At 39.4% G+C, this 25,327-nt stretch overlaps 1 protein-coding gene across 1 annotated transcript; it reads right to left on the bottom strand.

The window, feature by feature from the left end:
* Positions 1–24,400: 24,400 nt before the first annotated feature.
* On the bottom strand, positions 24,401–24,904 carry LOC142166134 (uncharacterized). Its single transcript, XM_075224559.1, has one exon. The coding sequence runs from the start codon at positions 24,902–24,904 to the stop codon at positions 24,401–24,403; it is 504 nt and encodes a 167-aa protein (XP_075080660.1).
* Between the last annotated feature and the right edge of the window lie 423 nt (positions 24,905–25,327).

Below are 25,327 nucleotides of genomic sequence, written 5' to 3'. Positions count from 1 at the left end.
AATTCAGAGAATGGTCATTCAGGAAGACGCATCCCTAAAGCAAGCAATGTGAAAAAAGTTAAGCTTAAGGGACTGTATGTGCCAGTTACACTAAGTGTCACCCTCGTGAGTAAGGAAATTTGTTATCTTTGGTACAGAAGATTACTGCAGGGCAAGTAAGGGTCATCGATGATGTGAAAAGACGCCAAAGGTGAAGAGGTAAAACATCTATACCTAGATCATCATAGCACCAAATCTTAGTACTCCCATAAAGGGGGAAATATTTAATGATATGGCATTAAGTCGGAACTAAGTGGTTTTAGTAACTATTGAATGGTAAAGGAAGAATGTGATAAAAATGAGAAAGGGATGAGATATCACTTATTTAAATCCCACAAATATGCTACGATTCCAGAATATTATGCAAACACAATGTTAAGGAGAGAAAGTAAGGGTTCATGCCTGAAATGTTATTGATTAATAAGGAGCTAGTGCGATAGATAAGTTAAGACAAAGGAAATAACCCAAGAAAAAATAGGTGGAATATTGATATGAGAATGGGCCAACGAGGAGTTAGCAGTTGATTCTGGAAGAGCCTAGTTATGGCTAGACAGGTGGTTATAGACAAATTAGCAGATCATGCAAGATAAACATAGTAAAACCCAACATAGTGAATTCGGCCTAAGTACAGTGACCTAAAGAGGAAATGGCCTTGTAACAACAACCTCACAACAACATTGTATGCACTCCATAAAGAAAGTGGCACCTACCATGGCTAATGAACGGGAAGTAAAATCAGAAGTGATATTCAAGATCACATGGGTTATATGGAATTCCAATATCTATGGGCACTAAGATAAGCTAAGTATACACGCAACAAAGGGGCAGCAACAACATGAAAACTAATAGCTTACATTTAAAGAAATCAGAGAAGGAGTGAAAGGAATTATTCAATTAATGATCCAGAGTTAGTTACTTTATGAACGCGCTTAAGATTTTGGAGTATGATACATGCAACATATATGTTGACAATCATACAGATATAGAAGACGTCGGTTTAAGTTAAAATTTGAATTGAGCCTAGGGCATAGACAACAGATTGAGTCGTTGAAGATTGTATCATGGATATTCCATAACGCCCATGAAATTCTAAGGTAATAACTAATACCAGGAGCCACAGATCGGAAGATAGCTTAAACCTACATAAAGGCTGATCAGAAGGAAGAGGAAACTAAAGAGTTACATCAACCAAGTAAATCAGGAGTCTGATTATAGGACCTAGAAAAATTATAGAAATTACGATTGAGAACACTGCAGGATCACTCGTAATACTAGAGGTACTAGAGAGAAAGTACATCAACCATATTGTATTACAGTTTTATGATTAAGCCAATTAAAAAAGTACCAGCCTTATAAGAAATCAGTATGAAGCTCTCACCGGATTGTGTATGTACCAAAGGTGCAAGTATTATAATAGAGCTTCAAGTTATGGACGTGAATTATACCTATGTAGAAGGGAGGTCATGAAAGAAATAGAAGATCCAATGCATGATTTTAAGGTAGTAAGGTAAAGGTGAACAACGTACAAAATACTCAAATGCAGAAGGTTGTGAATAGTCCATACTTTGGATAAAAGTCTAGAAGCACAGGGATTCAGTATCTAGCAATAATAGCGGCATCGTCAATAGCATATCTTCCAGCATATGGTATAGGTATCGAGAAGCCTGATTAAGAGAATAAAGAAGAGTTAGAGACGATGTGATGTCTCGCCTGATAGTCCAAAATAACATAAGGAAATCGATGATGCAAGAAAGTTGAAAGGTTACAAGTAATATAAATAGATACGTTAGGTCTCAAGTTATTGTATGGTGAAGCGACAAGGTTCTAGAAGACAGTAGTAAGGTTATGAAAAGGCGAGTGAGAAGGTGACAAAAATGGATAAGTCCTCAGGATTAAGTCCATGAAAACAAGAAGAGTGGATGGTTTCTCTAAGTTCTACAAAGCTCACTATAGCCTGAATGAATTTAAAGGAGTCTAAGACTAATAGCATTTAGAAGAGATGGAATGTTGCCCTGGTAATAGAATGTGGATGTAATTGTGATAGATAAAGGAGGGCATTTGGGTCTTCGATTGAGTAATGATCTGACTAAGAAAAGAAAGGGATTTTATGAATTGGATAGGATTAAAATACCCACATAAGGTGAATCACAATGGGATGTTGTGAGATACGGTTATGAAAGCATGGTATCGCCCCAGGTGGATCAGTCTAATCATTTTATATGTTCTCCAATGAGACGTGAACCCTAGCGGCAGTGTTACATAAAAGGTTAAGTTGTCAGCGATAGATTATAGATCAATATTGAGGTGAATGAACAATGGATGGATAAAAGTTATAAATTATTAGATGAGATTAGGCCGTCATTCTTAAGATGAACAGTAATGTGGAAGTATTAAAGGACATAGATTTATATATATTGGATAAGCAATGAAAGTAACCTGGAATTTGGTAGCAGACCTCAGTAAAGAGAAATCGAGGTAAGAGTTGGTATAACATGACCTACTTAGATGCAGTAAAATCATACGGATGGATAACCGAGTCTATGAAATAAGATATAGCAATATTCATATGTTCGATAAAATACCGAGCGAAGAACTTCAATAATGGCTAAAAATTGGCGGAAAATGAGAGAAGAGACGCATAAGCACATTTACAAGGTCAAAGTCATACAGACTGCATGATAGAAGGTAGCAACAGTTATGAGATTTGAAGGATTTCGACCATAAGTCGTGGTTTGAGAAAGAGTCCTAAAGGGGGGAATGCCCTGGCCTTTGGAATTATTCACAGAACAATTGCCTAGATGGCAAGGAGAGTACTAGAGTACATAAGCCATAAAAATGATAAGTGCAGCAGTCAATATTCAAGGACGAATGTTCCAAAGGGGGGAATGATGTTACACCCCATGTTTTTGTACATGAAAGTACGCCATAAGTAAATTGATGGAATCTCGGAAAATGAGATGTTACATCCCACATTTTTCGTATGTTAAAGTTTCATCGTAAGCTAATTGACGTAAGTTCGAGAATGAGATTATTTTGGAGATATAAGCATTATGCTATTTCAAATATGTGATAAGTAAATTAGTGAAGGTGAGAGGGTAAGCAAATTGAAGAAAATGAATTTCATTGATGTTTGACATTTTTGGATAAAATACGGGCCGAGCTAAAATACCCGGTATTTATAGACTAATGCCATGTAATGTACCACATAATCATGGTAGTAAGGTGTATAATGTGTGTTAAAAGTGAGTAATATTTTAAATAATTTGATATAATTGTTAATTATGTGGATAATTGGCTAATTATTGGTTAATGGGGGAAACAATAAGTTAATTATTATTTAGTGGTTGGTTAATTAAGGTCGTTGGATAAAGGCCAAGACAAAAATGGGGAAAGCTTTCCTTACCAACCTAATAACTATTAAATATGGTGGAAAGGTGTCACACTTTGAGAAAGAAAAGTGACACCAAGCTTGGAATGTGAGGCCTACCCAAAAATTAAAGATAACATTCATAATTCAATCATATTTTCTAGTCTATTACGAAGCATTTCAGCCAAGGTTTTCAATTACATAGTAACGTTGCTTCTAACCTTCTAAGAAACATTTCAGCCAAGCTTTCCATTGGATAGTAACGTCAATACTAAATCTCTTGAGAAAGAGTTTCAATAAAGATGAATTTGCAATAGCAACGTTATTTCTTTGTGCATTTCATATGGATTGTTCCCTATTTCGATCTCAGTGTTTACGTATTTTGTAGCAATTAATGGGTGTTAGAGGGATTGTCAAGATAATTGACTCAGGTATGTTAAGGCTATCCCTTCTTTCTTTTTGGCATGATCCATATGATACAAACAAAATGAGTAAATCCACAACTTCCATAAATGACTCTATTCATAGAAGTACTAGAGACTTATATGTTCTTGAATTTCCATATGTCTTATTGTTCTATCGTCTGTTCATGGGTGTCAGAAAATACGTAAGTTGAAAAAATGTTATTTCATGATATTACTCAAGGGAATAATGGTCTTATGACATTCCGAGAGATTTTATTGGCGTACTTGTCATACATTACATTCATTTATATATATATATATATATATATATATATATATATATATATATATATATATATATATATATATATATATATATATATATATATATATATATATATATATATATATATATATATATATATATATATATATATATATATATATATAAGGGATATGGGAAAAGGTTACGATGTTATATACGTACCATCACCTAATCAGCTGGTATACGTTGATGATTTTGCCCACAGTGGTCAAGATGATATGATGGGATGCCCTCAGAGGCTTGATGATGTTATGAACACATATACGTATGCACGGAATGACATTCATACGCATACGCATGACACTATAAGTATTTCATGATATGCAGAGTTATCCAGACTTACATGTCGTGTCTTTTTACTCCATGTTTCTCTCATGTCTATTATTTACAAATTTTCATTCCTTACATACTCGGTACATTATTTGTACTGAAGTCCCATTTGCCTGGGGACACTACGTTTCATGCACGCAGGTCCTGATAGAAAGGTCGAGAGTCCTCCAAGTAGGCTATCAAATTAGCGGAAGATGTTGGTGCGCTTCATTTGCTCCAGAGTTGCTTGTTTGGTCAGTATGATTTAGATGCGTAGTGTTTGGTATGGAGGGGCCCTGTCCCGACATTTATATTAAGTGTGTACTCTTAGAGGCTTGTAGACAAATTTCATGTATACGAATGCATGTATGGCCTTGCCGGCCTATGTTTTGAGTTTACAAATGATCATGATGGCCATATAGGCCCGTATATCACATGTATAAGGTTTTATATCAGGTTGGGTCGTCCTATATTGAGTATTCCTCTATGTTTATTCTAATTAGCCCATAACGTCCCATTTGGCCCATTTTCCAATGGAAGTACAATAAGAAAGATAGGTTATGTTGGTACTCGGTTAAGTTAGGTATTGGGTGCTCGTTCTGGCCCATCGGTTTGGTCCCCCCCCTTCTCCTCCCTACCCCCAACCGTTACTGCGGTGGTCATGTCTGACAACCGCATTGTTGAACCCCATTTCTGGCGACCCTTTTCTTCCTCTCTTTTCTTCTTCTTTTGCTTTCCAGCCCGCCTTCCCCCCACCCCCACCCCCACCCTACCCAACTATATATTTCCCTTTTTCCTTTCTCCTTTCTCTTCTTTTGTCCATTATTTTTCCCTTTTTTTCTTTTCCCTTTCCATGTTTTTTCCCTCCCCTTCCCTACTACTGTTGAGGCTTCACAAGTGGTAGCAGTGATAGCCACCCTTCTTTTATTTATTTATTTATTTTTCTCTCTCATCACGATTTCCCTCTCAGTGTGACTAATGGTCACTGACGACCCCCCCCCCTCCGGCGACCAGCAGCGGCGCCAACGACCTTACCCCCAGCAGGTAAGCTCCCCCGCCCCCTCATCTCTCTCATCTCTCATCCCCCTCTCTCCCCATCTCCTCCCCTATCCCCAACCCTAATTACGGTGGTTATCTCTGGCGACCGCGCCATTGAATCCCATTACCAGCGACCCTTTTCTCCCTCGATTTTCTTCTTCTTTTGCTTGCTAGGCCCCCCTCACACTATTTCTTTCCCTTTCCCCTTCTCTTTTATCTTCTTTTTATCTTCCCTTCCTTTTATTTTTCTCTCCCCTTTCCGTGCTACTATCGGGTCTTCACCAGTGGTAGCGGTGACATTCCCCCTCCTTTTTGGTCCGTAGTGTTTTTTGTGTCTTTCAGGTAAAATTTCGGAGTTATTAGAGATGAGTTAGATGCACGCGCACAAGTATAGGAGAGTAGCCAAGGTGAGTGTCAGTGAGGGGCAGTGGGAATTTGGATGTGAACATGGCAGGTGTCGCAACGTCATCGAGTACATCAAGACTATTCCGCAAGAGACTCCAAGAAAGAAAACTAAATCACAGATACGAAAGTTTCCCCACAGAAGGTCTGGCTTCAACAACCCATAAGGGATGGCTTGCCAAGCTACACTAATTATTAATTTGCTTATTGTCACAAAAGTATTCCTACAAAGGGGTTGGCTTCAACAACCCATAAGGGACGGCTTGCCAAGCTACATAACTCAGAAAACGTTTGTACTATAACCAACTTTAGTTGTTATAACTCAAAATATTTTTGTACTACAATAAGCTATCTTTCTTAGAGTATTCTTACTCTTATTTCATACATGGACTGGCTTTTCCGTCCATTCGGAGGAAAGAACAAGAGGGACATTTCGAATCAACTCGTATGTAATATATAACAAAGGTTTACAAGGTGATCTTACAACTACTACATAGCCTCCTTTATATAGGACTAGGAGGTTATTACAAGACAAACTTATATTATAAAATAAACTTATCTTACATGGAAAACCTATCTACAAGTGGGTCATTTTTTACATGTGATGGACCTTAGGCAAAGCAACTAAAAAAGTTGTTGAAAACATGTGAAAGAGGTAAAATATACATTGTATAGCATGTGAAAGTACGTAGGAGCATGTGAAAGTAGGGTGTTGCATGCGACGAAGCATGTGAAAGTGGGGCCCGGATAGTATAGAAAGATGTGGAACTTTGTCTTGGCATGGGTAGATGATTTTTTAGGGTTTTTGGGTAGGTAATATGGGATTATGGTGTAATTAGCAGGGATTTAGATAATTATCTTCCATTGGTTCTCTGGGTTTGTCTTCTAGGCATCTTTTCAAAGATCTAGTGTCATAATGCCTGGAATTTGACGGTCCTTCTTCACTGTGTTCCTTCTCATTTGGACTAAGGGATTTAATCTGCAACCTTATTCTGGAGATGTCTTGAGTGATATTTTCCCGGATGACTTCGTACGAGATTTTATATTCTTATACTGCTTCTCGGACCCTTTCCCAGTGAGGATGAGTATTGGTATAATTCCAACTCGCCCAATTTTTTGGCCATATTTTTCTTGGGATGCACCTATTTTACTGGAAGTGATTCTTTGTACTTCACTATATTCTTCTTCCATGGATAAAATGGAAATGGGAAATTTCCACCAGAATAATGCTTTTGCTTGCACCTGAACTTTTCCATTAATAATCTTCACCGGCCTATAGAACATGAATACTGTTGCCTTGTAGGAATCGTTGAAACATTTTATCCAATATCTTCGAGGTTTGAAGCATAATAGAAATATTTTAAGAACATGTTCAATGTTATCAAAATTCTTGAAGATGTTGCACTTGAATTCCATGAAAATTTAATATTGATGGCATAGGTACCGGAAAAACCATAATAGTTCTTATGGAAAATCATTGGATTGTGCTATTAAATGTGGCATATTGGATATTCTAGATCTAATAACCCGATTGGTTGTTTTGAGCTTTTGTACTTTGCTTGCCAGTTCTCGGGCATGACTTATCCCATGTAATGTATTATGACTTATGTAAATCGTTGGTTTTGGTTTTAAGGGTAATCGGAATGAATTTGGAAGAATAGTTCCTAGTTTGAAGCTTGAATTTTGAAAGGTTTGACCAAGATTTGACTTGTTCGTATATGATCACGGATTAGAATTTTTATGATTTAGTTAGATCCGTTAGGAGATTTGGGACCTAGGAGCGTGATCAGAATGCATTTTGGAGGTCCGTGGTAGGTTTAGGCTTGAATTGGAGAAATTTGGACTTTGGCATTCTCCGGTTGATAGGTGAGATTTTGATATAGAGGTCAGAATGGAATTCCCAAAGTTAGTGTAGATCCACGGTGTCATTTGTGGTGTGTTTGCGAAATTTCAGATCATTCGGGCGTGGTTTGGTATACATTTTGATCGAAAGCGTAATTTGGAAGATTTTGGAAGCTTAGTCTTGAATCCGATGTGTTTTGGGTGATTCGATGTTGTTTGAGGTGTTTTTGAAGATTGGTACAAGTTTGAATGGTGGTATGTGACTTGTTTGTGCTTTTGGTTGAGGTCCCGGGGGCCTCGGGGTGATTCTGGATGAGTGACGGAAGAATTGGAATTGAGTTTTTGCAGCTGAAGCATTTGGTTTCTATCATAACCGCACCTGTGGTTGGGAGGCCGCAGGAGCGATTATCGCAGAAGCGGAAGGCAGCCGCAGAAGCGGCCAAGAGGAAGTTCTTCAGGAACCATAGAAGCGGTAAAGTGGGCGCACCTGCGGTAGCGCAGGTGCGACTTTTTAACCGCAGATGCGGAAATGGGCAATTTAATGAAAACTGTAGATGCGGTGGATTTGGTCGCAGAAGCATTTTTGCAGAAGCGGGAAATGGACTGCAGGTGCAAAAATGCCTGGCTCAGAAAGTATAAAAGGTTCCTTTCACAATTTTGAGTGGGTTTTCACCATATTTCATTCGGGACCAAGCTTTGGAGAGCTAATTGAAGAGGGAATTCAAGAGGGTTTCATGGAGGTAAGATTTTTGGACCCTAAACTTGTTTCTATGATGAATTTTAACATTTCTAAGCTTGAAATCCATGGAAAATCAGTAGCAGAAATGGGTAATTAGGGTTTGAGATTAAGAGACCTTTGAGTGGGGCTTTGAGAGGTCATTTGAGGTTTGATTTTGATGTTCCTGATATGTATAGACTAGTGGGAGGATGAGGATTATATTGATGTGATTTTTGTCGGATTCCAAGACGTGTGTCCGAAGGCCGGGTTTGAGATATTTCGGGATTTTTTATGTAAATGGGATATTTTCGAGTGGGCTTTGTCCCTTTAGCATATTTTAATGGTTATGTTCTAATTGTTGCTAGATTTGGAGCATCCGGAGGTTGGTTCGTGAGGAAAAAGGCATCGTGGGCTATTGTTTGGACCGGATCGAGGTGAGTAATGGTTGTAAATGTTGTCATGAGGGTATGAAACCCCGGATTGCACATCGTGTGCTATATTGAGGTGACACACACACTACAAGAAGAGCGTGGGATCGTGCACTATTGGAGATTGTGACTTAGTCCAATCCGAATGACTATTTACCGTGTATTTGACTGAAACTGATTTGTGAACATCATGTTTTGGGTTGAATGCCATATTTTGGCCTAGTACCAACTATTTGAACCCTTAGGGATTTTTATTTATATTTCCTCACTGTTTTAACTTTATACTTGTACTTAGTCATGCTATAATCTACTTCTTTTGTAACTCAGCCATGTTTACTTTGTTTTAACACTTAAATGATCTTTTAAAAGATATTTTGGGCTGAGCATGATGTTTTACTATTGCCCGAGTGGCTTATGTGATTTTGACTGAGTAATGCCGAGGGCCTGTGTTGTGAGGATACTTTTGGGTCAGGCTGCACGCCGCAGAGGTGATACACTCATCATGATTAAGAGGTCGGGGGCTTGAGTTTTGTACGCCACAAGGTGGCTTGTTGATATGAGGCCGAGAGCCAAGTGAGGATGCCACGAGATGGCTTGATATTGCGATTGGGTCGTAAGGGGCCCCTCTAGCAGTCTGTATACCCCTAGTGAGCGCAGGTACCCATTGTGATGTGAGATTTAGCCCAAGAGGCTAGTATTGTTTCTGAGATATTGCCGAGGGGTGGAGTTGTTGACATTGTGCCCGAGGGGCGATCTATGTGTTTATCTTTCCTATTTGCCTATCATTTACCTACTTAAATTGTTAAAAAAGTATTTCATGAAGTTTGAACTGGACTAAAATGATTTTACACATTATTACTACTTCACTGTTTTACTAGCTTTTACTACTTCCTTGTAACCTATAATGTGCCTTACGTGATCTCTTGCTCTAAGTATTATTTATGATTATTACTCAATGAGTTGGAGTACTCACTTTACTCCTTGCACCCCGTGTGCTGATTCAGGCGTTGCTGACCCTGCTAGTGAGGGTTGAGAGCTCCCGGCAAATTTTGAAGTCCACGAGGTAGCTGCTCCGCATTCGTAGCCCTGTGCCTCTCCGCCCTTTATCTCATTTCTATCTCTTTTTCAGTTATTCTATAATACCTTGGTAGATAATTTAGACTTTTAGGGTATTGGTAGATGCTCATAACTGGTGACACCTAGATATCGGGCTATGTTAGTTTTTATCTCTGCAAACTATAATGTTCACTGCTTACTTTTGGATTATTTATCACGTTTTTAGAATTAATTCTTATTGTTTAATTCCATAAAACTGAAATGGGAAAGTGTTGACTGTCCTTGTCTTCATGAGAGGCACCATCACGACTAGGTCTGGGTTTAGGGTCGTGACAAGTTGGTATCAGAGCCTAGGTTACGTAGATTTCACAAGTCACAAGCAGGTTTAGTAGAGTCTCGTGGATCGGTACGGAGACGTCTGTAAAGTGTATAATGTGTGTTAAAAGTGAGTAATATTTTAAATAATTTGATATAATTGTTAATTATGTGGATAATTGGCTAATTATTGGTTAATGGGGGAAACAATAAGTTAATTATTATTTAGTGGTTGGTTAATTAAGGTCGTTGGATAAAGGCCAAGACAAAAATGGGGAAAGCTTTCCTTACCAACCTAATAACTATTAAATATGGTGGAAAGGTGTCACACTTTGAGAAAGAAAAGTGACACCAAGCTTGGAATGTGAGGCCTACCCAAAAATTAAAGATAACATTCATAATTCAATCATATTTTCTAGTCTATTACGAAGCATTTCAGCCAAGGTTTTCAATTACATAGTAACGTTGCTTCTAACCTTCTAAGAAACATTTCAGCCAAGCTTTCCATTGGATAGTAACGTCAATACTAAATCTCTTGAGAAAGAGTTTCAATAAAGATGAATTTGCAATAGCAACGTTATTTCTTTGTGCATTTCATATGGATTGTTCCCTATTTCGATCTCAGTGTTTACGTATTTTGTAGCAATTAATGGGTGTTAGAGGGATTGTCAAGATAATTGACTCAGGTATGTTAAGGCTATCCCTTCTTTCTTTTTGGCATGATCCATATGATACAAACAAAATGAGTAAATCCACAACTTCCATAAATGACTCTATTCATAGAAGTACTAGAGACTTATATGTTCTTGAATTTCCATATGTCTTATTGTTCTATCGTCTGTTCATGGGTGTCAGAAAATACGTAAGTTGAAAAAATGTTATTTCATGATATTACTCAAGTGAATAATGGTCTTATGACGTTCCGAGAGATTTTATTGGCGTACTTGTCATACATTACATTCATTTATACATGTACATTGATCCATGACCAGATGACATTATATACGCATATATATGTAGATATATATATATATATATATATATATATATATATATATATATATATATATATATATATATATATATATGTATAAGGGATATGGGAAAAGGTTACGATGTTATATACGTACCATCACCTAATCAGCTGGTATACGTTGATGATTTTGCCCACAGTGGTCAAGATGATATGATGGGATGCCCTCAGAGGCTTGATGATGTTATGAACACATATACCTATGCACGGAATGACATTCATACGCATACGCATGACACTATAAGTATTTCATGATATGCAGAGTTATCCAGACTTACATGTCGTGTCTTTTTACTCCATGTTTCTCTCATGTCTATTATTTACAAATTTTCATTCCTTACATACTCGGTACATTATTTGTACTGAAGTCCCATTTGCCTGGGGACACTACGTTTCATGCACGCAGGTCCTGATAGACAGGTCGAGAGTCCTCCAAGTAGGCTATCAAATCAGCGGAAGATGTTGGTGCGCTTCATTTGCTCCAGAGTTGCTTGTTTGGTCAGTATGATTTAGATGCGTAGTGTTTGGTATGGAGGGGCCCTGTCCCGACATTTATATTAAGTGTGTACTCTTAGAGGCTTGTAGACAAATTTCATGTATACGAATGCATGTATGGCCTTGCCGGCCTATGTTTTGAGTTTACAAATGATCATGATGGCCATATAGGCCCGTATATCACATGTATAAGGTTTTATATCAGGTTGGGTCGTCCTATATTGAGTATTCCTCTATGTTTATTCTAATTAGCCCATAACGTCCCATTTGGCCCATTTTCCAATGGAAGTACAATAAGAAAGATAGGTTATGTTGGTACTCGGTTAAGTTAGGTATTGGGTGCTCGTTCTGGCCCATCGGTTTGGTCCCCCCCCTTCTCCTCCCTACCCCCAACCGTTACTGCGGTGGTCATGTCTGACAACCGCATTGTTGAACCCCATTTCTGGCGACCCTTTTCTTCCTCTCTTTTCTTCTTCTTTTGCTTTCCAGCCCGCCCCCCCCCCACCCCCACCCCACCCTACCCAACTATTTATTTCCCTTTTTCCTTTCTCCTTTCTCTTCTTTTGTCCATTATTTTCCCCTTTTTTTCTTTTCCCTTTCCATGTTTTTTCCCTCCCCTTCCCTACTACTGTTGGGGCTTCACAAGTGGTAGCAGTGATAGCCACCCTTCTTTTATTTATTTATTTATTTTTCTCTCTCATCACGATTTCCCTCTCAGTGTGACTAATGGTCACTGACGACCCCCCCCCTCCGGCGACCAGCAGCGGCGCCAACGACCTTACCCCCAGCAGGTAAGCTCCCCCTCCCCCTCATCTCTCTCATCTCTCATCCCCCTCTCTCCCCATCTCCTCCCCTATCCCCAACCCTAATTACGGTGGTCATCTCTGGCGACCGCGCCATTGAATCCCATTACCAGCGACCCTTTTCTCCCTTGATTTTCTTCTTCTTTTGCTTGCTAGGCCCCCCTCACACTATTTCTTTCCCTTTCCCTTTCTCTTTTATCTTCTTTTTATCTTCCCTTCCTTTTATTTTTCTCTCCCCTTTCCGTGCTACTATCGGGTCTTCACCAGTGGTAGCGGTGACATTCCCCCTCCTTTTTGGTCCGTAGTGTTTTGTGTGTCTTTCAGGTAAAATTTCGGAGTTATTAGAGATGAGTTAGACGCACGCGCACAAGTATAGGAGAGTAGACAAGGTGAGTGTCAGTGAGGGGCAGTGGGAATTTGGATGTGAACATGGCAGGTGTCGCAACGTCATCGAGTACATCAAGACTATTCCGCAAGAGACTCCAAGAAAGAAAACTAAATCACAGATACGAAAGTTTCCCCACAGAAGGTCTGGCTTCAACAACCCATAAGGGATGGCTTGCCAAGCTACACTAATTATTAATTTGCTTATTGTCACAAAAGTATTCCTACAAAGGGGTTGGCTTCAACAACCCATAAGGGACGGCTTGCCAAGCTACATAACTCAGAAAACGTTTGTACTATAACCAACTTTAGTTGTTATAACTCAAAATATTTTTGTACTACAATAAGCTATCTTTCTTAGAGTATTCTTACTCTTATTTCATACATGGACTGGCTTTTCCGTCCATTCGGAGGAAAGAACAAGAGGGACATTTCGAATCAACTCGTATGTAATATATAACAAAGGTTTACAAGGTGATCTTACAACTACTACATAGCCTCCTTTATATAGGACTAGGAGGTTATTACAAGACAAACTTATATTATAAAATAAACTTATCTTACATGGAAAACCTATCTACAAGTGGGTCATTTTTTACATGTGATGGACCTTAGGCAAAGCAACTAAAAAAGTTGTTGAAAACATGTGAAAGAGGTAAAATATACATTGTATAGCATGTGAAAGTACGTAGGAGCATGTGAAAGTAGGGTGTTGCATGCGACGAAGCATGTGAAAGTGGGGCCCGGATAGTATAGAAAGATGTGGAACTTTGTCTTGGCATGGGTAGATGATTTTTTAGGGTTTTTGGGTAGGTAATATGGGATTATGGTGTAATTAGCAGGGATTTAGATAATTATCTTCCATTGGTTCTCTGGGTTTGTCTTCTAGGCATCTTTTCAAAGATCTAGTGTCATAATGCCTGGAATTTGACGGTCCTTCTTCACTGTGTTCCTTCTCATTTGGACTAAGGGATTTAATCTGCAACCTTATTCTGGAGATGTCTTGAGTGATATTTTCCCGAATGATTTCGTACGAGATTTTATATTCTTATGCTGCTTCTCGGACCCTTTCCCAGTGAGGATGAGTATTGGTATAATTCCAACTCGCCCAATTTTTTGGCCATATTTTTCTTGGGATGCACCTATTTTACTGGAAGTGATTCTTTGTACTTCACTATATTCTTCTTCCATGGATAAAATGGAAATGGGAAATTTCCACCAGAATAATGCTTTTGCTTGCACCTGAACTTTTCCATTAATAATCTTCACCGGCCTATAGAACATGAATACTGTTGCCTTGTAGGAATCGTTGAAACATTTTATCCAATATCTTCGAGGTTTGAAGCATAATAGAAATATTTTAAGAACATGTTCAATGTTATCAAAATTCTTGAAGATGTTGCACTTGAATTCCATGAAAATTTAATATTGATGGCATAGGTACCGGAAAAACCATAATAGTTCTTATGGAAAATCATTGGATTGTGCTATTAAATGTGGCATATTGGATATTCTAGATCTAATAACCCGATTGGTTGTTTTGAGCTTTTGTACTTTGCTTGCCAGTTCTCGGGCATGACTTATCCCATGTAATGTATTATGACTTATGTAAATCGTTGGTTTTGGTTTTAAGGGTAATCGGAATGAATTTGGAAGAATAGTTCCTAGTTTGAAGCTTGAATTTTGAAAGGTTTGACCAAGATTTGACTTGTTCGTATATGATCACGGATTAGAATTTTTATGATTTAGTTAGATCCGTTAGGAGATTTGGGACCTAGGAGCGTGATCAGAATGCATTTTGGAGGTCCGTGGTAGGTTTAGGCTTGAATTGGAGAAATTTGGACTTTGGCATTCTCCGGTTGATAGGTGAGATTTTGATATAGAGGTCAGAATGGAATTCCCAAAGTTAGTGTAGATCCACGGTGTCATTTGTGGTGTGTTTGCGAAATTTCAGATCATTCGGGCGTGGTTTGGTATACATTTTGATCGAAAGCGTAATTTGGAAGATTTTGGAAGCTTAGTCTTGAATCCGATGTGTTTTGGGTGATTCGATGTTGTTTGAGGTGTTTTTGAAGATTGGTACAAGTTTGAATGGTGGTATGTGACTTGTTTGTGCTTTTGGTTGAGGTCCCGGGGGCCTCGGGGTGATTCTGGATGAGTGACGGAAGAATTGGAATTGAGTTTTTGCAGCTGAAGCATTTGGTTTCTATCATAACCGCACCTGTGGTTGGGAGGCCGCAGGAGCGATTATCGCAGAAGCGGAAGGCAGCCGCAGAAGCGGCCAAGAGGAAGTTCTTCAGGAACCATAGAAGCGGTAAAGTGGGCGCACCTGCGGTAGCGCAGGTGCGACTTTTTAACCGCAGATGCGGAAATGGGCAATTTAATGAAAACTGTAGATGCGGTGGATTTGGTCGCAGAAGCATTTTTGCAGAAGCGGGAAATGGACTGCAGGTGCAAAAATGCCTGGCTCAGAAAGTATAAAAGGTTCCTTTCACAATTTTGAGTGGGTTTTCACCATATTTCATTCGGGACCAAGCTTTGGAGAGCTAATTGAAGAGGGAATTCAAGAGGGTTTCATGGAGGTAAGATTTTTGGACCCTAAACTTGTTTCTATGATGAATTTTAACATTTCTAAGCTTGAAATCCATGGAAAATCAGTAGCAGAAATGGGTAATTAGGGTTTGAGATTAAGAGACCTTTGAGTGGGGCTTTGAGAGGTCATTTGAGGTTTGATTTTGATGTTCCTGATATGTATAGACTAGTGGGAGGATGAGGATTATATTGATGTGATTTTTGTCGGATTCCAAGACGTGTGTCCGAAGGCCGGGTTTGAGATATTTCGGGATTTTTTATGTAAATGGGATATTTTCGAGTGGGCTTTGTCCCTTTAGCATATTTTAATGGTTATGTTCTAATTGTTGCTAGATTTGGAGCATCCGGAGGTTGGTTCGTGAGGAAAAAGGCATCGTGGGCTATTGTTTGGACCGGATCGAGGTGAGTAATGGTTGTAAATGTTGTCATGAGGGTATGAAACCCCGGATTGCACATCGTGTGCTATATTGAGGTGACACACACACTACAAGAAGAGCGTGGGATCGTGCACTATTGGAGATTGTGACTTAGTCCAATCCGAATGACTATTTACCGTGTATTTGACTGAAACTGATTTGTGAACATCATGTTTTGGGTTGAATGCCATATTTTGGCCTAGTACCAACTATTTGAACCCTTAGGGATTTTTATTTATATTTCCTCACTGTTTTAACTTTATACTTGTACTTAGTCATGCTATAATCTACTTCTTTTGTAACTCAGCCATGTTTACTTTGTTTTAACACTTAAATGATCTTTTAAAAGATATTTTGGGCTGAGCATGATGTTTTACTATTGCCCGAGTGGCTTATGTGATTTTGACTGAGTAATGCCGAGGGCCTGTGTTGTGAGGATACTTTTGGGTCAGGCTGCACGCCGCAGAGGTGATACACTCATCATGATTAAGAGGTCGGGGGCTTGAGTTTTGTACGCCACAAGGTGGCTTGTTGATATGAGGCCGAGAGCCAAGTAAGGATGCCACGAGATGGCTTGATATTGCGATTGGGTCGTAAGGGGCCCCTCTAGCAGTCTGTATACCCCTAGTGAGCGCGGGTACCCATTGTGATGTGAGATTTAGCCCAAGAGGCTAGTATTGTTTCTGAGATATTGCCGAGGGGTGGAGTTGTTGACATTGTGTCCGAGGGGCGATCTATGTGTTTATCTTTCCTATTTGCCTATCATTTACCTACTTAAATTGTTAAAAAGGTATTTCATGAAGTTTGAACTGGACTAAAATGATTTTACACATTATTACTACTTCACTGTTTTACTAGCTTTTACTACTTCCTTGTAACCTATAATGTGCCTTACGTGATCTCTTGCTCTAAGTATTATTTATGATTATTACTCAATGAGTTGGAGTACTCACTTTACTCCTTGCACCCCGTGTGCTGATTCAGGCGTTGCTGACCCTGCTAGTGAGGGTTGAGAGCTCCCGGCAAATTTTGAAGTCCACGAGGTAGCTGCTCCGCATTCGTAGCCCTGTGCCTCTCCGCCCTTTATCTCATTTCTATCTCTTTTTCAGTTATTCTATAATACCTTGGTAGATATTTTAGACTTTTAGGGTATTGGTAGATGCTCATAACTGGTGACACCTAGATATCGGGCTATGTTAGTTTTTATCTCTGCAAACTATAATGTTCACTGCTTACTTTTGGATTATTTATCACGTTTTTAGAATTAATTCTTATTGTTTAATTCCATAAAACTGAAATGGGAAAGTGTTGACCGTCCTTGTCTTCATGAGAGGCACCATCACGACTAGGTCTGGGTTTAGGGTCGTGACAAGTTGGTATCAGAGCCTAGGTTACGTAGATTTCACAAGTCACAAGCAGGTTTAGTAGAGTCTCGTGGATCGGTACGGAGACGTCTGTACTTATCCCCGGGAGGGTGCAGACCTTTAGGAAAAACTTTACTTTCTTGAATTCTTATCATGCCTCCTTGATTCAGCTTGAAAAATAACTCTTTGAATTCCTTTCACGCGTTCGTATGCGCGCATGAGCGCTCAGTATCAGATGTGCATTGATGGCTTATGATTTTCCTAATCGAAGGGCGAGATATGAACTCAGTGCGTTGATGTTGGGCCAGTCTGGAGGACTTGGGGCCGAATGTTTGCCTATAGCTTAATCCTTGAGCTGTTAATTGCGTGAGCGCGTGGTACTGGATCTCTAGGTTCTGTTGTGTCCCTATTAAGGGAAGTAATGACTGGATAGCTATGTAATGAGTATGTTATGACTGCGAGATATATTCATATGATTTGGAAACTACGAGAAGGGTCTGCCGGAGAATGGAAGAACTATTAGGTACTTGATTTTCATCTTGATTTGAGGTATTGCCCCGAGTTATCGGTGTGTAAAGAATCTTTTCATGTTTCCTAGTTAGGAGTGAAGTAATTTTCATGTTACGATATGAGTTCAGACTCTGGAAGATTAAGTGACTGCGTAGTGTTTATGATGGTGGAAGGTATACATAATTGTTAGTTTGAGGCAAAGTAGGTGGGTCATCTCATGCGAAGTGTTCTAAAGTTGTGTTATCCTTATGATTGTCTATTAGAAGATATTATTTACAAGTGAAGGATATGTGTTGCAATTTAAATTTGGGTCGCTTAAGAGAGTGGATTTAACTGTTGCGGGAGAGAATGTGAGAATTGTAGAAGACTTAAAGTGTTAGATGGTTTGTGTTTCACGAGCTTATGAAGGATGTCATTTAATCTCACTATGGTATTATGGCAGTAATAAAGTATATGCATGATGAGTTATTGTGTGTTTTGATCTATGGTTTCGAGTTTAGTGGGGGAGTCTGCTATTGATTAGATTGACTGCACGGTTATGTGCTATATTGGTTCTAGTTAAGGCGCACAGGAGAATTAGTTATGGCCTATGGATATTGAGACCGAGGATGGCTTGAGTTAAGGAAATATTCTTGACAAAGGTTATAGTATGCTTCATAGGTGTGTGAGAATCACGGAATTCCTTGGGTTGTTGTCAATAAAAGATGCTCGGTGCATGGAGCAGGAAGTTGCTTGGTTGTATTAGGATGAGGTTACATTCTCTGGTGTCAGAGTGCTAAAGACGCACATGTTGTTCGCTTCGCTTGATTAGGATAACTGTAGTTTCAGTAGAGTGAATGACTCTCAAGAATGGTTCTAATGTGTTCAAGATTATACATGTAATAATTGGAAATTTTCAAGTGTATGGTTTGGCGAGAAACTAAGGGTTGCATTGGAGGGTGTCAAGACTTGTGTCATTTCTATATCAATTATGGGATTCTATACCTCAGTATTAGGAAGGTAATGGCTTCAGATTCACAGGAAGTCTCTTCTGGGTAGGTATTTTGAATGTGGGGCTTTTGGGAATATTAAATAGAGTATTCGGTGGCTTATAAGCCTTAGACGGTGTGGTTACATGCTTGGGTCTTGTGTGGTGAGTCCGGATTAAGGATTGCGGTATTATGGAAAGGAGAAGTATTAATTTAAATGTAATTCTGAAGGAACTCGGATAAATAGGGCAACTTGGTAGTAGGTCGGATCGACATGGTAAGGGATACGATTAGTTCTTTGGGTGCTTATGAGATAATGAGTTTCTAGAGGTACTTCGTGGCAATGCTCTTAGGTTTTGATGACTTGTGTAGCTTGGTTGAGTTAGAAGGATTCAGTCCTGACAGGTCTGGTTTGTGCAAAGGGAAACCCGGGGTGTTCTTGATGGTTTTTACCACGGTTAGAGATGTATATTTTCTACGGGCATGAGGAGTCTGGGATGTATAGTAATTTTCTTCTACATGGGATCAATGGAAAGTTCTTGGATACCTAGCTGCTTGTGTCTCAGAAGGGATATGAAGTCCTCATAGTTATCCTAGGATGGTATGGTTTATGCGGTATGTTGTGTAGTATTGAAATTTGCATGTGTAAGGTTATAGTTCAGTTCTAAAAGGAAGGTCATAATATTCTTAGGCAGCACGGGCAGCTTTAGATGATTAGGAAATGATCTTCAAATGATTAAGGAAATGTTCTTGCTAATTGGTGTGACCTGACAAGGGTATACATTCCAGAAAAAGGAAATGTGATTAAGTTAGTGGTACATCGGTAGTATTGTGGCACTCTCTTGTTAGATCGATTACTGATATTCGAGTTGCTTAGTGGAACAGAAGAATTATGAGAGTACCTCTCGTGGAAAGATTGGGTATTAGAGGTGTGTTGTATATTTGGACGGTGGAATTGAGATCGAATATAGAGATTTATGTGCTATATGGAGCTGGAGACGGAGAGTTCCCATATTCAGGTTATGTTGTGGTTGTGGGTCGCGTGTATCGGCACTATACAGTGACTATCGACACAGTGTAGTTCTCGGTGTGTTAGATTTTGATGTAATATTAGGTATAAATTGGTTGTCTTTGTGTCATGTTATTCTGGTCTATTGCACTAAGGCGGTAATGTTGGCTATGCCGGGAATGCCACAGATGGAGTGGCGAGGTTCGACGGATTATGTTCATAGTAGGGTGATGTCATCTTTGAAGACCCATCGGATGGCTGGGAAGGGTTGTCTATCTTATTTGGATTTCGTTACGGATGTCGGTGCAGGGACTCCTGTTGTTGATTCAGTTCTAGTGATGAGGGACTTTTTCGGATGTGTTTCCTAGTGCTGGGCATGTCACCAAATAGGGTTGTTGATTTCAGTATTGATTTGGTGCTGGGCACCGTATCGATGGCACTAACGGAGTTAGAGGAGTTGAATGAGCAGCTTCAGGAACTCCTTGATAAGGGGTTCATTAGTAGACCTATATGGGTGTGTGTTCTGCATCAAGACGGCTTGGTTGGCTCCGAGTTGTATTGTTGAGGGATGTGTTGATTCGATTGTTATTAAGCCTATTAATCATATGGGGAGATCTATGAGTTACATTTCCGTGTTGCAAGGCATTGGGATTGTCTGTTATAGGCACATGTGGTGTGGTTTTATTGAGGTCTCTCAGTGGAATTCGAGCGGGGAGAGTACTAGGTATTGCTCGGTGGATGGCGTATCGATTATGTCCTTTCAGGTATGTGTAATGTTATGCCAATTGCTTACAGTGGTTATGATAATTGCTTTGGTATTAGACATCATATTGCGCATGGTTGTCGATTGTGAGCATAGTGACTTGAGGTGTTTCATGCGGACTAGTGTTTGGATGAGGTCGCGCATTGGAGCAAAGCTATGTGGAGGTATGATCCTGCAGGTTAGATTCGTGTGTTCTATTTCTATGATGTATGATGGGTTCTCAACATTGTGTGTAGTGGTACTTGTGAGCTTGCGGTACAGCTCCTTCATTTGAGTCATTTTTCATAATTTGAGTATGTCGGATCGTTGCTTATTGGTGCGCAGATTGCACATATTGCGGCTTTAGCCTGTACTGATGTGTCATGTCACAAGAGTAGTTATGTGGGATTAGATGATTGTTTGGATATATAAAGTATACAAATGGATTCAGTTTCAGCGTGTTGGAAGGATAATATCAATGTTCGACTTAGGAATTTGCTATGGTCCTTGCCAAAAGGGAAGTGGCTTCACGAATGGCTGATTTAAGGAATATTTATAACTTCTATGTGTTGCATTTAACATTGGCAGTATATGAAAGTGTTGCAATGAGACTTTAGTTGATAAGAGGTTTATCATCGGTATTCAGTTGTGGTATGCAACTGTCGTAATTGGGAAGTTATCGTTACAAATGTCTGAGTTATGTGGTATATCTTATGATTGCATCAAGGGTTGCAGATATGGTTTATTATAGCTTGTTCGGACTTATTCAACGTATAGATGTGAGATTCTGATCGTACTGATGATTTCAGAAGTGAAAATGTTGTTTTATGATTTTAGGCTAGATTGGATTGTGAAATTTTAGTTACATTGTGTTATTGGACCTATATGAGATAGGGTGACGTGAGACCACCCCCGGGTATGTGCATGGTAAGGTTACACAATGATTTGATGGTTTTCGGAACAACTCTGGGCATGTTCGAGGACGAACGTATGTTTAAGTGGGGGAGGATGTAACGAACCGACCGATCGTTTTGAGCTTTTGCACTTCGCTCTCCAGTTCACGGGCATGACTTTCCACGTGTGATATATTATGACTTATGTAAATCGTTGGTTTTTTGTTTTCAGGGTAATCAGAATGAATTTCGAAGAACGGTTCTCAGTTTGAAACCTGAAATTTGAAAGGTTTGACCAAGATTTCACTTGTTGGTATATGATCTTGGATTGGAATTTTTATGATTTGGTTAGCTCCTTTAGGAGATTTGGGACTTAGGAGCATGATCAGAATGCATTTTGGAGGTCCGTAGAAGGTTTAGGCTTGAATTGCCGAAATTGGGATTTTGGCGTTCTCCAGTTAATAGGTGAGTTTTTTATATAGAGGTCGGAATGGAATTTTGGAAGTTGGGGTAGATCCGTGGTGTCATTTGTGACGTGCGTGCAAAATTTCAGATCATTCGGACGTGGTTTGGTATACTTTTTGATCAAAAGCGTAATTTAGAAGAAATTGGAAGCTTAGGCTTGAATCCGATGTGTTTTGGGTGATTCGATATTGTTTGAAGTGTTTTGAAGATTGGTACAAGTTTGAATGGTAGTATGTGACTTGTTTGTGCTTTTAGTTGAGGTCCGGGGGGCCTCGGGGTGATTCTGGATGAGTGACGGAAGAATTGGAATTGAGTTTTTGCAGCTGAAGTATTTGGTTTCTGTCATAACGGCACCTACGGTTAGGAGACCGCAGGTGCGATGATCGTAGAAGCGGAAGGCAACTGCAGAAGCGGCCAAGAGGAATTTCTTCAGGAACCGCAGAAGCGGTGAAGTGGGCGCACATGCGGTAGCGTAAGTACGAGTTTATGTAGGTAATATTTTTGGACCCTAAACTTGTTTTTATGATGAATTTTAGCATTTGTAAGTTTGAAATCCATGTAAAATTAGTAGCAAAAATAGGTAATTAAGGCTTGAGTTGAGAAACCTTTGAGTGGGGTTTTGAGGGGCCATTTAAGGTCCGATTTTGATGTTCTTAATATGTATAGACCCGTGGGAGGATGAGGATTATATTGATATGATTTATATCGGATTCCGAGATGTAGGTATGGGGGCCGGGTTTGAGCGATCTCAGGTTTTTTGATGTATATGGGATGTTTTCGAGTGGGCTTTGTCCCCTTAGCATATTTTAATGGTTATGTTTTGATTGTGGCTCGATTTGGAGCATCCGGAGGTCTGTTCGTGAGGGAAAAGGCATCGTGGGCTAGCGTTTGGACCGGACCGAGGTGAGTAATGGTGGTAAATGTTGTCCTGTCGTTATGAAACCCCGGATTGCACATCGTGTGTTATATTTAGGTGACACACAAGCTAGATGACGAGCGTGGGGTCGTGCACTATTGGGGATTGTGACTGAAACTTATTTGTGAACATCATGTTTTGGGTTGAATGCCATATTTGGGCCTAGTTCAACCTATTTGAACCCTTAGGGAATTTTTATTGATATTTCCTCACTGTTTTGACTTTATACTTGTACTCAATCAGGCTATAATCTATTATTTTCATAACGCAACCATGTTTACTTTGTTTGAACACTTAAATGATCTTTTAAATGATATTTTTGGCTGAGCATCATATTTTACTATTGACCGAGTGGCTTATGTAATTTTGACTAAGTAAGGCTGAGGGCCTGTGTTGTGATGATACTTTTGGGTCGGGTTGTACGCCGCAGCGGTGATACACTACTTATGATTATGAGGCCGAGGGCCTGAGTTTTGTACGCCACGAGGTGGCTTATTGATATGAGGACGAGAGTCTAGTGATGATGCCATGAGATGGCTTGATATTTCTCTTGGGCCGTAAGGGGCCCCTCCAGGAGTCTGCACACCCCCAGTGAGCGCGGGTACCCATTGTGATGTGAGATTTAGCCCGAGGGGCTGATATTATTTCTGAGATATTGTCGAGGGGCGGAATTGTTGACATTGTGCCCGAGGGGCGAACCTTTATATGTTTATCTTTCCTATTTGTCTATCATTTACCTGCTTAAATTTTTAAAAAGGCATTTCATGAAGTTTGAACTAGACTAAAATCACTTTACACATTATTAATGCTTCAATGTTTTACTAGTTTTTACTACTTCCTTATAGCCTATAATGTGCCTTACGTGATTTATTGCTCTCATTATTTAGTTATGATTATTACTCACTGAGTTGGAGTACTCACTTTTCTCCCTGCATCCCGTGTGCAGATTCAGGCATTGCTGACCCTGCTAGTGAAGGTTGAGAACTCCCGACAGATTTCGAAGTCCACGAGGTAGCTGCTCCGCGTTCGTAGCCCCGTGCGTCTCCCCCTTCATCTCATTTCTATCTCTTTTCAGTTATTCTGTAATATCTTGGTAGACATTTCAGACTTGTAGTGTACTGATAGATGCTCATGACTGGTGACACCCCGGTATCGGGCTGTGTTGGGTTTTATTTCCGCAAACTGTAATGTTCACTGCTCTTTTGGATTATTTATCCTGTTTTTAGACTTAATTCTTATTGTTTAATTGCGTAACACTAAAATGGGAAAGTGTCGACCGGCCTTGTCTTTATGAGAGACGCCATGCAGACAGGGTCCGGGTTTAGGGTCGTGACACTGGATTTACCCTATAAGGCTTCAGAATAGATCCTCCATGCGGCCAGAAAACCTGGAGTTCATAATAAGTTCTCCTTTTTATTATAATTGATGGATCAAAAGGATCCATAAGATTGTATGGAGAGAATCACTGGGCCCATCTAAGAATCTGAGGATTGGTAATAATTTTTTAATTTATCTGGATCATCTTTGGGAATGTCTTCATATCCATTTCTATCATAAATTCATGAAATCATGAAAAAATGAATTTCTTGATTCTATTCTTCACGGCAAGAATGTTCTTGAAAGTCGAGTGAAAATGTTGCTCGACATCTTTGAACTTTTTACTAGCATACTCGCATATTTTGATCTTGCCATCTTTTTCTTCAAATAGAACAGCACTCCAGTATTCATTGCTGGTATTAGTTTGTAGTATTTTCTTACCTTCTGAAGGGATAGAGAGGGACCTGACATTATTAGATATCTCCTTTATTTCCCTGACTGCTTCATCTTGTTTCTTTCCCCATGATGGAGAATTTTTCTTTAGCATCTCTGTGAGCGGAGAAATATATTTAAAGATATATGAGATGCAATCTCTTACATAATTTAGTACACCCAAGAACTGATGGATCTTCTTTGTTGTGAGGCTGGTATCTGGAAACTTGAGTAGTTTCTGACATATATGTGTTTCTAGACTGTATGCACATTTGACAAAATGCATTCTGAGAAAATAAATCTCTTTTTGAGCAAGAACCATTTTTTTACCTAAAAGCATGAACCCACACTGAGTTACCAATGCCTCAAATTGACGAAGTAAGTTGACATGTTCTTCAAATGTATCACTATATAATCGGATGTCATTAATGTAAAGTAAATAGGTATGGACGATGGGAAGTAATATTCTTGTCAAGGCTTTTTGGAACAAGGAGGGTGTGGTATTTAATCCGAAGGGCATGACTTTCCATTGGAAGTGATGATTGTGGATGCAAAATCATGTTTTGGGTCTTTCATTAGGGTGGATTCCCAATTGCCAAAATTCAGATTTTAAATCAAACTTGAAAAAATATTTGGCCTTGGCTAAGCGGGAGAAAAGAGTGAGTTTATTTGTGTTACACCCCGTAAGTTTAACAACATTGACACTGTTATATGCGTTTGATATGGTATTTTGAGTGGAATATTT

This window comes from Nicotiana tabacum, chromosome 11, assembly GCF_000715075.1.
Source record: "Nicotiana tabacum cultivar K326 chromosome 11, ASM71507v2, whole genome shotgun sequence".
Taxonomy (NCBI): domain Eukaryota; kingdom Viridiplantae; phylum Streptophyta; class Magnoliopsida; order Solanales; family Solanaceae; genus Nicotiana; species Nicotiana tabacum.
Note: the sequence above shows the minus strand (reverse complement) of the source record. Positions and strands in the feature narration are given on the sequence as shown.

Bases quoted from the DNA above. Each gene is read 5' to 3' on its own strand.
- LOC142166134 (XM_075224559.1), bottom strand. From the start codon at position 24,904: ATGGTTCTTGCTCAAAAAGAGATTTATTTTCTCAGAATGCATTTTGTC.